The sequence below is a fragment of the Panulirus ornatus genome, chromosome 72 (assembly GCF_036320965.1).
Source record: "Panulirus ornatus isolate Po-2019 chromosome 72, ASM3632096v1, whole genome shotgun sequence".
NCBI lineage: Eukaryota > Metazoa > Arthropoda > Malacostraca > Decapoda > Palinuridae > Panulirus > Panulirus ornatus.
The window spans coordinates 11,136,692-11,152,310 of record NC_092295.1 but is presented as its reverse complement, the minus strand read 5'-3'; the positions used below and the strand labels follow the sequence as shown (position 1 = coordinate 11,152,310).

The 15,619-nt window shown below is 40.9% G+C and overlaps 1 protein-coding gene across 2 annotated transcripts in view; it reads right to left on the bottom strand.

Annotated features, from left to right (window-relative positions):
* Positions 1-15,619, bottom strand: part of LOC139748138 (uncharacterized) — a 195,902-nt gene that overhangs the window by 111,306 nt on the left and 68,977 nt on the right. For both annotated transcript variants that reach the window (XM_071660814.1, XM_071660813.1), the window contains exon 2: positions 5,026-5,331. In XM_071660814.1, the coding sequence (XP_071516915.1) occupies positions 5,026-5,331 (306 nt within the window). The remainder of the gene's footprint in view (positions 1-5,025; positions 5,332-15,619) is intronic.

Genomic DNA, 15,619 nt, shown 5'->3' with positions numbered 1-15,619 from the left:
AGGTGCAAACAATTCTCAAAGGTTTTAAATCCCAACGCCACCACAAAAATTCCGTCTTAATTGTGTCATTCTCGAATATACACACTGACCAGACAGTTAAATGGGGTTCCTTGTGGTGGTGGCGGTGGTGGTGTGGTGGTTGTGGTGGTAGCTGTGGTGGTTGGTTGGGTTGGGGGGGTTAGGGAGATTGGCTTGGCTAAGGAGATGTGTGTTCTTATGTTATCTTTTCTTAGTAATTCTTTCATAATGATTTGGTTAATAATACAGTGTTTCAAAGTTACTTGGGGACAATTGAAATTCTTAGTATTAGCAATTAAGACATTTAATGACGTTACTGGTTGCATAATCAGATGAGCTGCGCAATGTGACTGGGTTGTTAAGGTCTACAGGGTGATCGTTTTTCATGGCAGTGTTTAGCGATTGCATTTCTATACGTACTGAATGACTGTGCCAATAGCATCTCTCAGTTTCAGTTTTACCTGTCTGGTCAATGTATATATCTTTATATGCCTTACACTTGACGGCGTAAACACAATTCCAACTTTCTGACATTTTGGCCTACTTTCAGTTAAGGTTTTACTGATAGTGTTACTGCAATAGATGGCAGCATCAAAAGCACTGATTTTCAGGGCAGCACCAAACATTCAAACCTATTGCAATAGTTCAGAGTGGTGCGCGTGATCTAGTTCTTGCTGATAAAAACGGGCAAAATGAATCACGAAAAGTTCCCAAGTGCACTTTCGTGTAATGATCACATCGTCAGGGGAGATACAAGAAGGAGACAAGACTTAGAACAATCAGTTGATATACAAAGAAGAGACGAAGTTAATACATAATTAGTGAACATGTATTACCAATGACGTCTTAGCTTGGCCTTTTCCTTGTACCTTAAAACTCGTATATAAAATGTAAAACGCAAACAAAATGTATATGAAAAACAAACTCGGAAAAACTCACAATACATAACACAAAACATTTATGGGAAGACACTAAAAGCGATACCAATCAACAATATCATGACAGGTAGTATGAGTTACAACCTAATTACATGTGGAAACAGAAATATTGAAAAACTTACAGTCGAGGAAACACAGAAAAACAATATTAAACGTGTTACGAATATAGGCAGTGTATCACTAAATACACTAAGTTGGGTCAAGTGAGACAGTTATTATCCGGATGTGGAGTTGAGGTCAGGTGGGGCTCGTCTGACTCTTTGACCTTCTTAACCCAGGACTGGGTGGGTCAGTGAAACGTTCCTCCTGTCCTGAAATGATCGACTCGGTAGCTTGTGGCGGGTCAATGACGTGTCCCATCTGTCCTAGAACGGCATTAGGTCTAAGTACTACTTGCATGCAATCAAAGAGCTGTATGACGGCGGTCATGTTTGTCTGGATGTTGATGACAGGTGCTTTCTCTCTAATGTGAATGGCTTCTAATATCTGCAACTATTAATGATTTTGGTGTTATTCACTACAATCTCCCTCGTTAGTCTCGTTACATGCTTTTGTTCATAATGTTGTTTAACTCCACCTTCTTGTAAGTAGAAGGAGAGGCGGTGGCCCAGGGTGCAGGTTGTATGTCCAATGTAGTTTATGTGTGGAGGGGGCGGCTAACAGTTCTCAATATTGCATCGGTACTCATGTACCACATCGGTACGATTCAAACTTCCAAAGCGACCTACCATATTGTTCATTACGAGTGTACATGTTTTCAATTGTTGTAGTGTGTCATCAGACTGATATCCTTGTCTTCATCAACCGCCTTTCAATTTTGGCCACAATATCTTGGATGACCTCGTCTTGTCGACATGACGTCGCAAACATGTCACGCTGAGGTTGTGTGTTTGCCACAAGATGTTGCTCTAGCATGTTGTTCACAATAGCATCAGAATCAGTATTTGAGTATCCACTGTTGATTAAGATTTGCCGGACACGTCGAAGTTCTTGGTGTAGAAGTTGCCAGGTTGAGCACACCTTGATCGCTCTCCTCACGTATGCACGAATGTCACTCCTCTTGTAATTCAGAGCTTATTAAGTTATTCCATTAGTACGTTTTTCCTTTGTTGTTGAGCTTTCTATGAACGTCGTTAACGAAAGATCCTGTCGTGGCACTACATACAAGAAAGGAATCACCCTCACATAAGTGTGGCTGAGGTATGATTATTCCATAATAACTTTACGCATATCGGCGTGGACACTGAGACTGATATATGATATACTAACGGAAAAAGTGATCGTACATTGCTTGAGATTAAGCACGTGGTCGACGAGACTACAACAGGAACAAAGATGAAAGCAGACTCAAGGAGAAGATATGATCGTGCAAACTACACAGATATAGAGAATTTCTATAGGAACTTACAGTGAAAAATCAAGTTCAGTGGTCATGATGTAGGTCATTGTTTTGAAAGAACAGCAATATGGGTTTCTTAAGCTACACATACATAGGAAAGGTTATGAAATACTAAGATGTGGTTTAATAACTGTGGCAAAAGCTAAAGAGCTCAGGGGTGTACTGTGGAAGAGATATATGAGACACTGCAATCTACCAGCATGAGACACTAAGGAATAAGTGTTGCAGGATGAGACGGGGGAGCAGAGAAATCTTTAAAAAATAATGTTACTTGGTAAGGTAAGAGATAATTCAAATCTTTTCCTTGAATTCATCGAAATTGATTATCAAATAAAGAGTAGCTAATCAGGTTAAGGGATTCAGAGGAAGGAGTTCTGAGGGACAGCCATGAGATATGACAGAAGCTGTATGACAAGATCAACAATGTTTCCCCAGTAGAAGACATCATAACCCAAGTATAAGTGACACTGAATAGGAAGAAGGTCTTGGAGAGTCTTGAACTTCTCGAAAAGACATGAATAGACTTAAAGACCTTGTTACCTCTAAGACTGATGATTCTGATGATGTTTCTCCATACGTGCGGAAGAGCGTGCAGATATGATTGACAAGCCACTCAGAGTGTTCAAAAAGTCGCTGGTAGAAGATGAAGAGCTAAAGGAGTGGAAGTGATGCCTATCATTTAGAACGAGACTGAGAAGTTGGGTTGAGCTACAGACTAGCCTTTCTGATACATTCCGTTTTTAGAATACCAGAAAAGATAATCAGAAAGCAAGTGGACAAATTCAGATAAAGGTCATACTTAGCAATTTTCTTAAATTTTTATTGGACAGTTTAGATCAGCTTTAGACAAAAGAGAAAGTTGGATGGATAGTGCTGCCGGCCAGAGAGCATTGGACTCTGTTCTATAGCAAAAAAGATAGTAAAATGACTGGCTCTTAAGGCAGGAAAAAGGAGACGAATTCGCTTGAGCGAAAGTCATTTTATTTGAAGGGAACAAAGAGCACTTGTCAGACGAGAGTTCTCGAGGTGTGTTGGGGTTGCCATTTACGTACCGCTGAGTTCAGTCCTTGAACCACAGCTTTCTCGATCTATGTAAATATTGCCATACGTTTGAGAGTGATGAGGATGCCAAGAGTATGACAAAAGTAGAGAGAGAGGAGGCTTGTATTGATTCACAAGGGTGACTATAAGATCTCGAAAGTTTGTTCTGAGACATGGCTGATGCAATTCGACCCAAGTAAACGCAAAATAATTAGAATAGTAAGAGATCCAGGAATCTGTGTGTGGGAGGGACTTGGGAGTCAACATCGCATCAAACCTGTTACAAAGGCCTCACCTTAGGGGAACTATACGAGACAAACCGCCTGCTGGCTATATCAGAATCACACTCAAGTGTATAGATAAGGAAATTATCAGAAAACTGTTATTGGCATATATTGGACAACACTACAAGACGCATCACAGGTTTAGTCACTGCATCTAAAGAAGCACAATAAACTAATAGTGAAGATACACAGGAGAGCAACAATGATGATACCAAATAAAAGGGAGATGAAGTACTGTGAGTGATTAGAGGGCCATAAATTTGTCCACTGTGGAAGAGAGATGAATTCAATCTTTCAAACCAATCTGATAGTGTCAACAATGAATCAGTCTTTGAAAGATGCGAAGACAATAGAACCGTAGGCCATAACACAAAATTGAGTGGACATGTATCAGAGAAGATGTAAAGAAGAGTTTTTATGATGCTAGAGCAGTGGATGGATGGAATGAGTACTGAAATTGTGGAAAGTGATTGTATACAAAGCTAGAGACTATTCGAGATGATGCATCACGAGAATAAAACCATCTTCCTGCCTGATAAGTAATAACACAGGTGCCGGCACATACTGCCACACACTGTGTGATGTGGGCGTAATGCTTCTGTATTACTGTAACTATTCATCACTTGATGCTCAGTCAAGTTCATACTGTATAAACCATACTATTCACCCTATAAACATCCCTCTATATCTGCCACCTTGTCTGTCTAGATGTACCTCACACATATGCTTATCCAAGGTGTGGAAATATCCACCACACCCTAATCTGAAGATCATATGTGATTAGCCAGTGAATATCATGACTTTCAGTTCTGTGATATCTGTAATACTTCAGCTGTGTATTTTCAGCCGATTGCTTGCCTATATCCAATAAACCGATATTCATCTATCATTTATAGCGTCACTTACATACAAAAACCAACACAAAATCTTTATTCATACATACTGAATTAGTCTGAGTTCGTCGAGACTAATCAGGTCAATAGGACTGATAGAAATGCGTCAGCTAGAAGATATACCAAGAAAATGGAAAGAAATAAAGGTAGAAAAAGTGGAAAAAACGCTTTAATGATAAAGTGTTGTTTTAACAGAACATCCCAGGAGAAGGTAGCGTGCATACAGAGCGCGACAAAATGTTGAAAATGTTTGGAAGAAAGTCAAGAAAGGCTAAGAATTAGGACCCAATGGGTGTCGAATTTCTACCCTCACCTTCCCAGTATTGGAGGAGATATCGTAGATAAATACTGTCAAGTACGTACAAACAGAAACTTGAGAAGTCACCAAAGATATCATCCTGTGTAACCTTCTTCCTGTAACTAGTTGCGACACACTCAATGTGCAGACTTACCGTTCCACGTGGCGATCACCGTCCTCGGCAAGACAAACTGGAGCTTTGGATTAAGATCAGAAGGGCCAGTTGGTGTCAAGGGTGTCTTGCCCTCGACGCGAATACTGGGGTCAGTGGTAAAGGGCAGATTAACAGCAATGGTGCCACCAGTTGCTCTCGTTGACGTGGCGCTCGGGATCGTAGTGCTGGCGTCTGTAGTTTCAGCACTGATAGCAGAGGTGGAGGTGCTGCAGCAAGCGTCAGTGGCCCCGTGCGTCACGCGAGAGCTAGGATTGCTTATGACGGAGGCGGCCGACACTAGGCTACCTGTGGGTTGAGATGGGACCAGTTGGTGGGTGGGTCATTACAAGTCAGTTACAAGATAAGTATGATCCCGATCAACAATATCTTATACGGAAATATGTGCAATGGATTGGAATTTGATTCCTCTATTGAACAGCCATATTAAAGGTTATTGTGCGAATATTTAGAGTCACAGTAGGTGATGTGGTGGGATGTCAATGAAGCATAAGGCAGCTTAAGGTAGAGAAACTGCAAAGAAGATTGTTGTGTACAAGAGCGACCTCCAAGGATGAAATGCGTGAGTGTAATAGGGCCGAGTAAGCCATGATCCATAGGATAGGTAGCAGGAGAGCTGAGGGATTGTGGGAAGCAGGAGATGGGATTTATAATCTATAACAATCCATGTAATATGCATCTGCCCAGAAAGGGTCTGACAAAGACCCTTTGTGATTCTGTAATAACCCTTTTGCGCTTCTCCTAGACAGGATGGGTGTAGGGTGCACCATAAACTCGTCGCTGACGGCGGCACAGACCAAATCAATATGCAGAGACGGAAGTTTGCAGAGTGGAGGAGGGGAGAGTGCGTGGTCCGCATAGGAGAGAGGAGACATGGTGCTTTTAGGAATGGAGGTAAACTCGTAAGTTGATAATAGCAAGTTTTAGGAGGAAAAATATGGTCAGTAGACACAAGAAAAGATAGCATTGTGCAGAAGGGACACAAGTTTTGCTGCTAACGACAAGCACATGTGCGTATTTCTTATATACAGTATATCAGTGAATGAAGATGACTTGTCCACAACACTGCGCTTTGCCTTCACCACAGTACCACGGGAGGCGCTCAGATACATCGTTCTCCCTCGTCTAACACATTGCGGCCAGTTATGGTCATCTTAGATGTTTGCTATCATTTTTTGTGAATAAGTTAAGGACTTTCCATTTCCTTCAGGTAGATGACCTTCATACGTAGTTGCTACATAGTGTCTCGTTTCATATTTATAAAGGCTTATCCATAATGCTAAAATGGTGCTGTGACACCATTCATATTAACCTACGCAAGCCGTCGTTCCTCTTCAGCAAGAGTCAACCTACCTCTACTTCAGACATGTTTATGTCTCTCTTACCAGGTCCCCCTAACCCCATGGAGTTCGTGTTGTGCCCCTAGCTTCCCATCGTTAACTTCACACAGCAAACTGATAAGCTGAAGGAAACATTTCAGTAACAATAGAAATTATCTTAACTTTCTTCTTCTTCAACTCAAAACACTTAGACTACCTGCACCAGACCTGATACAATCTATACTCTCCACCAACTGAGCAACGCTTCCTGCGTCTAATCGTATTCCTTTACCTCACGCAAAAAGGAATACTAAAGAGAGAGAAATAGAGAGGTTGTGCATTCCCTTTCTTTTACGCTACTTTTACAAAAAGGCGTTGAATGCCCTGACCATCCCTGCATTCTCCAGCCATCACCTGGACCTTAAATGACAGTTGTGGATAAAGGTGGTACACCATCCTCGCTACTGTCATCCCCTGAGAACCGAGATCCCTCGCTCCGGGGATGCAATGTGGCATCACCTGATCATTTACCAATCAGCGAGTCCGGCCAGCGAATAAGCTTTGCACAACAGACGAATCAGATCACGAAATCAGATTACCATAGCGAGTACGTGATTGGAAATGAGTGTAAAATGGGGAGAAAAAGACAGGTTCGGAACTGATGATTGGCCAATACGGTATCTCTGACGAGAGTTATAGCTGCGAGTACATATTCATTCACACTTTTTTTTTTCATTTTGACTAAAAACCAGCTATTACCAAGACATCTAGAACTGTTCAGAAAATAGAATTATCGGTTTGAAAAACTGCAGTCATAGTATACGTGTGTATGACAAATGTATTGTTAGTGCTTAATCGCAGACTTGTATTGTAGGTTGAAAGAAATGGACACAGTGAGTAGTTGTTTTTCTCATATATGTTGGTGATATTGGTGACGATCCGCGCTGTATAACATCAAAATTAGCAGACAATGCTATGCTGGGATGTGAAACTACAACAGATAATGATGTCAGCAGATTGATCGACTGGACTCACAGGTGGCAAATGAATTCTTGATATATAGATAATTGCAAAATATATCCACGTCAGTAATGAAAACGAAAAAAGCAAGATGACTTCTGTTGAGGAAGAGAAATCAAACTTCGGTTTAGTATAATCTCTGATGCCCTAAATCCAAGTAAGCAGTACAAAGTAGCAGTAGAAATAAAAAAGCGAACAAGATTCTTATACCCATAGTTAGGAGTTCCATACTTAAACATAAAGAAATGATTCTCATTCTGTTCAGTTCACTGATACGTCTCCACTTTGAATAGTGTGTTCAGTATCGGTCACCTAGCTCAGTAAATGACAGAATAGAAAGAGTAAAGCGACGTGCACCTAAGATGATTCCCAGACTGACAAATAGATATGTTTAGCTAAAAAAAACAAAGAGGTTATGAGGTGATCTAACAGAGAAATTTAACATTATCAAAGGGTCTGTTGATTTCGATCTAAGCAAAGGAATGTATACAAAAATATGGGCAAGCGTTTTACTTCGAACGAGGCGTAGCAATTCTTAATTGAAAGTCGTTAGCATGATTATGGAATGATTTACGAATCAGAGTAACTGAAAGCATCATCAATGAAATGTTTAAGAATAGACGATAGATATGACATTAATTGAACCTCCTTAATTTCACGTAAAGACTCTGACTACAATACCTTCTAGCTTTCTTGTCTTTTCCTTTATCACAAAGAGTTTCTAAAGGACCTACAGGTCTTTTGCTCTTCAGTTTTCTCTGCATTCCTTTCCTAAGATGCTAGATGACATTATTCTAATGTAAACAAATCCATAAGGGATACTACCAGACTTTGTACAGAATCGTACGCGCAAGCATCTGTGCTTAATATGCTTCAGTACGTAGATACACATACCACGTACTTAGGGTTCCAGAAAGCACTTGAAAAAGTCAAGCATCTCAAATTACTACGAAAAGTCAAGTCACGGGATATAAATGCCACTGTACCTCACTGGTAAGAAAATAGGCCGAGAGGCCATGAACGAAGGGTAGTGCGTAGTACTCAAGCCTCAGAGTAGTTAGAAATAACAAGTGGTATGTTGCTGGGAACATCGTGGCTTTATAAGAGTGGTGCAGGGTGTGTGGACCAAGTAACTCCTTTGAAGAATATGCATGAGAAATGCAGAGAGAAAGGGAGGGATTCGAACGTGGCATTATTGGATATTGGAGAAAACGTATGATAGGGTTGAGAGGATGCGAATATGGTGTGGGAAGAAGGCTAACAGGAGCATTGACGAGTTTTAATCGACAGAATAAGACATGTGTGGTGGTAGGAAACCAGGAATATGAACGACTGAACGACTCTAAGGGAAAGTAAGTCTGCGTCAGTTTTGTGTGATGTCACCATGGCTGCTAAATCTGTTTACGGGTGGCTTGATGAGAGAGGTTGATACAATGGTCTTGTAGAGAGGGAAGGGTCTACAGGATGCGGACGGTAGTGGAGCCTGGGAGGTGAACCAAATGGTGTTTGTGTGTAACATGGTCTTGATAACACACTCGAGTAAGAAATTACAGGAGTTGGTGTTTGAGTTTGGGAAATGTGTGAAAAGATGTGATTGAGAATTGATGTGATTAAAAGAATATGAAGTATATCAGGGCAAGGGAAGAGAAAGACAAGCTGGTATAGCGAGTTAATGTAATTAAAAGTAAGGTTACGAGGTTTAGCAGGATAAGGAGAGAGAAAGACAAGCTGGTAATAAGTGTGTGCTTGAACTGAGAGAACATCACACAAACCTTCTCTCCACCAACCAGTGAAGAGCTCTAAGCAGCGATCGGGGCGACCGTGTGGTCCCGAGTGATATCTGCTTTGGATATTCAGTATGAGTGTGCCATGTCTGGAGAGTCTGATAGGATCTGCGAGTGGAAGCTTCGCAGGTTCATATCGATTGCCCAGGAGTGTTGCTAACTTTAGTGGACCAACTTCGTGTAATTACTGAGTGCTTTCGAAGGATATCCAGCTTTTGAGAGAATGATTGGCGAGTATTAGGAAAGTGAATAAGCGTAGGCAAGTCTTACTTTATAAAAGTCCAGCTCTGCCTTCATGATAGAGAATAAGTTTACTGTAACCAAGAGGCAACACTCAGTGTCGGATAAAGGATTAGATTCTAATGTTGAGGCTATTTTTGTCTAGTAACCATTGTTCATACCAGTATCATTTTGGGGGATCAATCTCAGACCTTCGGCACTGCATGAACCAATATAGAAAAACAATAAAGGTCGTATAGAAGGCAGTACTATCAGGCAGGAAAGATAGAATGGACTTATCAACAAACGCCAACAAAGACAAATACTGTACCAATGCTTTCCTGTTCCATGTTGGAGTGCAGTCTAGTACGGCGGACTCAGGTAAGTGAATGAACCAAGAGCAGTCTGCCATAATAAGATTCATGAAGATATGAGGGAGAGACGAGAGAGGAATCACCAGAGAACAAAGGTTTGCACTAAAAACCAACATCAAAAATTAACACAACGAGAGGAGGAAGTCAAGACATTTGAAGAATCAAATCAAGGATCACAAAGGGTGTCATGAGAACTTGGGGATCTGAGAAATGTAGTCATCAGGTGAAAAAAAAGATAGATCATTCGAGTGGAGAGGATTCAGGAGGGACAAAATCAAAGTTGGATGCTTTAAAATAACACATGAGGTTTGATGGGTCTTTTCTATAGGTTCCAGAGGCTCTGTATCTAGAGGAAAGGACTGCAACACATACAGAAGTTACCGTTAATGGTGGGATGTGAGGAGAAATTTCGGAAGGAGAAGGAGAAATTTCGATTGCTGATCAACATTGACAGAGAATGATGGGGATTTTATGTGAAGGCATATACACCCAAAGTCATACAAACAGAGGCAATAGGAAATTAAGCGAGGCTTTAGAAAGATTATCATCATTCTGCTATTAGAGGCAGCTCAGCTCACGAAAGGCTTAGAGAAGCACAGAGCATACTGGACCAGTGCTATTTCTCTATGACAGATGCAGATAATTTGTCTTCATTTTCAATCATCTTTAATCATTTTATTTCCTAAATTCAGTAATAAATATGATGGTATTAAACTGTAAATCGGGGGAGGAGAGAATCAGCCAACCAATGTATATTTTCAAACATTCCCCGCCCCTACCGCTCAACAATTTAATAACTTCCATCACATTTACCACGAAATTATGAAATTATGATGAGTTACCATTCCAAGAGTGCACGATCCACACGGCCGGCAACTCGCTTAAGCTCAACATAAGCCAAAAAAAAAATCTCCAATGTTTGCTCATGAATTCATTATCACTCCGCACAATATGATAGAGTTACCCAGTCAACATTCCTATCGATAATTCCTCACGTACTGTGTACATGCAGACCAGAATTCATTTTTCAAAATAGTTGAAAATATTCATAGCACTAGATGGAAGTTAAAGTACCTTAGATATTCATTTTATATAGTTAACCCCAAGCTTTCTCATGATACCATGAATCTTTTCATTCTGTCCTTTAGCGATGATTCTGATCCAGTGTTCCACCTGCTCAAAGCCTTAAATGTGATGTAGCCTTCATTAATACCGATAATATTAAGATAATTGATGAAAAACACTCCTAAGAAATTCTGGAGCCTGTGTTTACAGGGTATGTTATCTAAAGGGAAGATTGGTCAGACTTTGCCAAAATGAATATTGTGAAAGAACAGGATAGGTTCTGATTGTCTTTTTTTTCATTCACGTTAGAAATAATGAGCAATGTATTCGTTGGACTAATTCTACTCCAGTTAAAATGTATAACTCTCTGATCAAGGAAAATATCATTGAACCCTCTCTCATCAATAATACAACAAATTGTAACATAAATATTAGTAATTTCATGTATAAACAGGAGAGGTAAGCATTAATTTTGTGACTGGCTCATTGGCAGGTTTGACAACCAGAAGCCAAACGTATGTGATCGAAACTAGCATATTTCTTCTTTCAGTACATATATCTACTGTATTTTGTCTTGATGTTGTACTGTACGAAAATGCTGGACTTACCGTGTTTCAGTTGTGCAAAGCTCTAGTCACTGACTAAGGTGCACATGAAGACCGGGCCACAACTAGATATAGACAGGTTAATGAAAGAAAAAAACAAGAGATAAAAGAAAGTATTTAAGAATTTTAGAGGAAATAAAAAAAAAACCTGTCTTTTAGAATATGCCAGGTCATAGTTATTGGGAAAGACATGAGATAGTAGAGACTTCCAAAGCTTCAAAACAGCCCAAGCTTCAGTTGCCAAGCTTGCCGAGTATTGCGTGGTCTAGCTAGTGGTGGGGGACACACAAGCAGCCAGCTCTCGGGGAGCATTAACCAAAGTAATACCTATAGAAAAGGGAAAGTGAACCAACAATGAGGCATATGGCAAGTTGATCAAGCTTTGAAGTTAGCCTGGGAGAGTTCAAAGTTGGACCGCTTTCGACCCAACTCTGTCAAGAAGGATGCAGCGTTAGAACCGCCCCAGGACCGATCAGGTGTTTGTATAAACGGAGCAACTGTTCAGAGAAAAGAAATTTTGAAATTTATAAAGGATTCTCTGTTTCCTAAAAACAGACTTCACTATTCCGTAACGTGGGATTTTAAGAAAGAGTGGATGCTACAGTAACACCAAGTATGTTCAATGAGTCAAGGGGTGCAATTATAGTAGCGTCGAAGGACAGAAAATTTCTAGAATCTGATTATGTTTTATGTCAGGCAGACTGGTAAGGATCTTTATGTTAGACTCAAGCAACATAGATATAGTACAAGAATAGGACAAGAATCAAATGCCTTGTTTAATCATATTAATAATTATAATCACTGTATTGACTGGAGAAATGCCAGTTCAGTTATTAACTGTGACTCCTTTACCACGATTCGAAATATATAGTGAAGGTCTATAGAAATTGGACAGTTTTATTGCAGCCAAAATTTGTAAACAGTTCCTTTTCTTGTCCTATTATATAAATTTTATGACAGGCATGTTGCCAGATCCAGACACACTACCTCGAACACCACCATCGTGCTTTATTTTCACGTGGATTTTTGCATATACGTGTATGTATGATCGAAGTCCATTTCCTCCCTCTTCTGGAACTCCTGAAGAGAGGAGCCAACGAGGGAGAGCACAGTTTGACTCGACATAACTCAGATCGGCTTAAGTTTATATAAGTATGTTGGCCTTATAGTTCTGTCAGTTCCCTGATTAAGACTGTTGTCGAAACGTTGGTAAAATTCGAGTTCCAGTACAGCGTGTCCATTCTCCTCCCCTCTAATCTTGTACACGTATGTATGTATGCTTGATTCTTGGCCATTTCTCGCATTAGCTTGGCAGAATCAGGAACACACGAAGAAATTGCTTCATTTGCATATGTCCATTCTATAGCTATCATGTGTATTGCACAGAACCCCCCCTCCCCCCCCTCCCCCTCATTCTAAATCTCGGCCACTTCATATACCCTGGCTCAGTCCGTTGAAAGCATGTCGCCCCCTGTATAAAAAGTCACTTCATCCCGTGCATGCCTTACACCTTCCTGTATGCCCAGACCTCAAGCAATCAAGGCATTTTTCACACCATCCTTGCATCTCCAATTTAGCCTCCTCATTCTTCTTGTCCCCTCCACTTCTGACACATTTATCCCCTTTGTCAGCCTCTCCTCACTAATTCCCTTCATATGCACGTACCATTTCAGCACATCATCTTCAGGAAACTTTCAACCACATTCTCTCTCTCTCTCTCTCTCTCTCTCTCTCTCTCTCTCTCTCTCTCTCTCTCTCTCTCTCTCTCTCTCTCTCTCTCTCTCTCTCTCTCTCTCTCTCTCTCTCTCTCTCTCTCTCTCTCTCTCTCTCTCTCTCTCTCTCTCTCTCTCTCTCTCTCTTCTTAAATGATCAATCCTCCTCACAACAACTTTTTTGTGCTTAGATATGTCATTCCAACACATCCATCCTCTTCTATACACTCTCATCTAAAGCTCACGTATTCCACCCATACAAGACTTGCGACGCTTTCCTCAATGTTTCCAGAACCTTCGCCCCCTCATCCTTCCTGTGACTTACTTCAGCTCCTATGGTTCCATTTGGTGTCATATCCATTCCCAGGTATCCAAAACACCCCCATCTCCTCCAAGTTCTCTCTACTGACGATCACATCTCAGCTAACCCGTCTCTTTCTTGTGCTTACTCAGCAGCTTTGCTTTTATACACATTTACCTTCAAAATTTTCCTTTTGTAGACATTTTTCTAAACGCAGAAACCTAGATCTGCATCTTCTCACTCGAATCTGCCACCAACTCAGGATCATCAGCAAACAATGAGTGACTCACCTCCCACACATCCCCACTACCTACCATTTCCCACAAAGCCCTTCGCATTCACTTTCCTCAAACACCCCATTTGTAAACATATCAAACAGTCATGGTGACACCGCACACCCCTGCTGCAAACCCACCTTCACCTTGAACCACTCACCCTTATCTCCACCAAGTCCTTCACATGCTTTAATCTCTTGATAAAATGTCCTCATTATTTCTTACATCTTTCCTCCCACACCATATGTTTTCAACACCTTCCACAAGACCTTTCTATCAACCCCATCATATGTTTTCTCTAGAGCCATTAATGTTTTCTGCTCTTGAAATTATTTCTCATATACATTCTTCAAAGCAAACACCCGTTTCAAACATCCTCTACCTCTTCTGAAACCACATCGTTTCTCCCCAGTCTGATGCTCTGTACATGCCTTCACCCTCTCAATTGCCACTCTCCCATACAACATACCAGGTATACTAAACAAACGTACACCTCTGTAATTCAAAGAGTCACTTTTGTCTCCCTAGTCTTTATACAGTAACACTGTACACTATACAGGCATTCCCCCCATCTTTAATCAACACACTATGATCCCAGTCTACTCTGAAAATCCAGCTGTTTTCCCCATTCTATCTCATGCAAGGCTTTCACCGCCTCCTCTCTTTTCCCCGAGCCACTTACCATGATCCTCTCACCTCGTATACCCTCCTGACTCAAACACTCCACATCTGCCACACTAATCATCAAACACATTCAACAATCCTTTAAATTACTCAGTCCAACACCTCCTAACCTCATTACTACCTGTTACCACTTCCGCATTTGCCCCCTTCACCGAAACTCTTGCATGTTCTCTCGTTTTTCTCAGAATATAAACCTCCTTACAATGTTATATATTCTCTACAGTTTGCTGATGCTCTCGTGTATTATATCGTCAACACTTAGCACAGCTACAGAGAGGCAGAGTATAAAGTACCAGCCGCCAGTGGGCGAAGGCAGCCAAATGATAAAGAGATTAGGGCACAAGTCACCCTTGACGACCTCACTTCTCTCAAGTATGTGTGGAGTATCTCTTAAAATAATACTGTTGAGAGTTGTAAAACATCCCACGAAATATGAAAGAAGCCAGTGTAAACTCACAGCCAGCCTGGATGACCAGGAAGATAAATCTAATTTGCTCAAAAAAGGGGAAGAAAGATCATGAGAGGCAAGTGTTTTGCGAGCAGCTGTGTGAATGTGTTAGCAGTTTTGATGTACAAGACTGGGTTTTAGTGATGAATGATTTAAATGAGAAGGTAAGTCATGTGGTAGTTGAGGGTATAACTAGGGAGCGTAGGGTATCCAGTATTATATCTGGAAAAGCTGGACAACTTGTTGAGTTATGTGCTGAGGAAGGAATGGTGATTTGGAATACCTGATTTCAAAACAGGGACAAACACAAGTATACGCATGTAAATAGGAGAGATGGTCAACGGGCATTATTAGCTTACATATTAATTGATGGGCAAATGTGGTCAGAGGGGCAGCTGGTGGGATATCTGATCACTGTCTTACGGAAGCAAGGGTAAACATTTGTAGAGGTTTTAGAAAAGAGGAAACAATATCGGTGAGACGAGAGTGGTGAAAGTAAACCAGCTTAGGAAAGAGACTTGCGTAAATAAATATTGGGAGAGATTGAGGGTACAATGGCAAAAGGTGAAAGTAAATGAAGGTAGGGGAGTGGATGAGAAGTGGGGGGTATTTAGGGAAGCAGTGCTGGCATGTGCAAGAGATGCATAATGCGCACAACCCTATCTATAGCCCATGACTCACAATCATATAGCATTGTTGGAACCACTATTCCTTCAAACATACCCATTTTTGCTTTCCGAGATAACGTTCTCGCCTTCCACACATTCTTC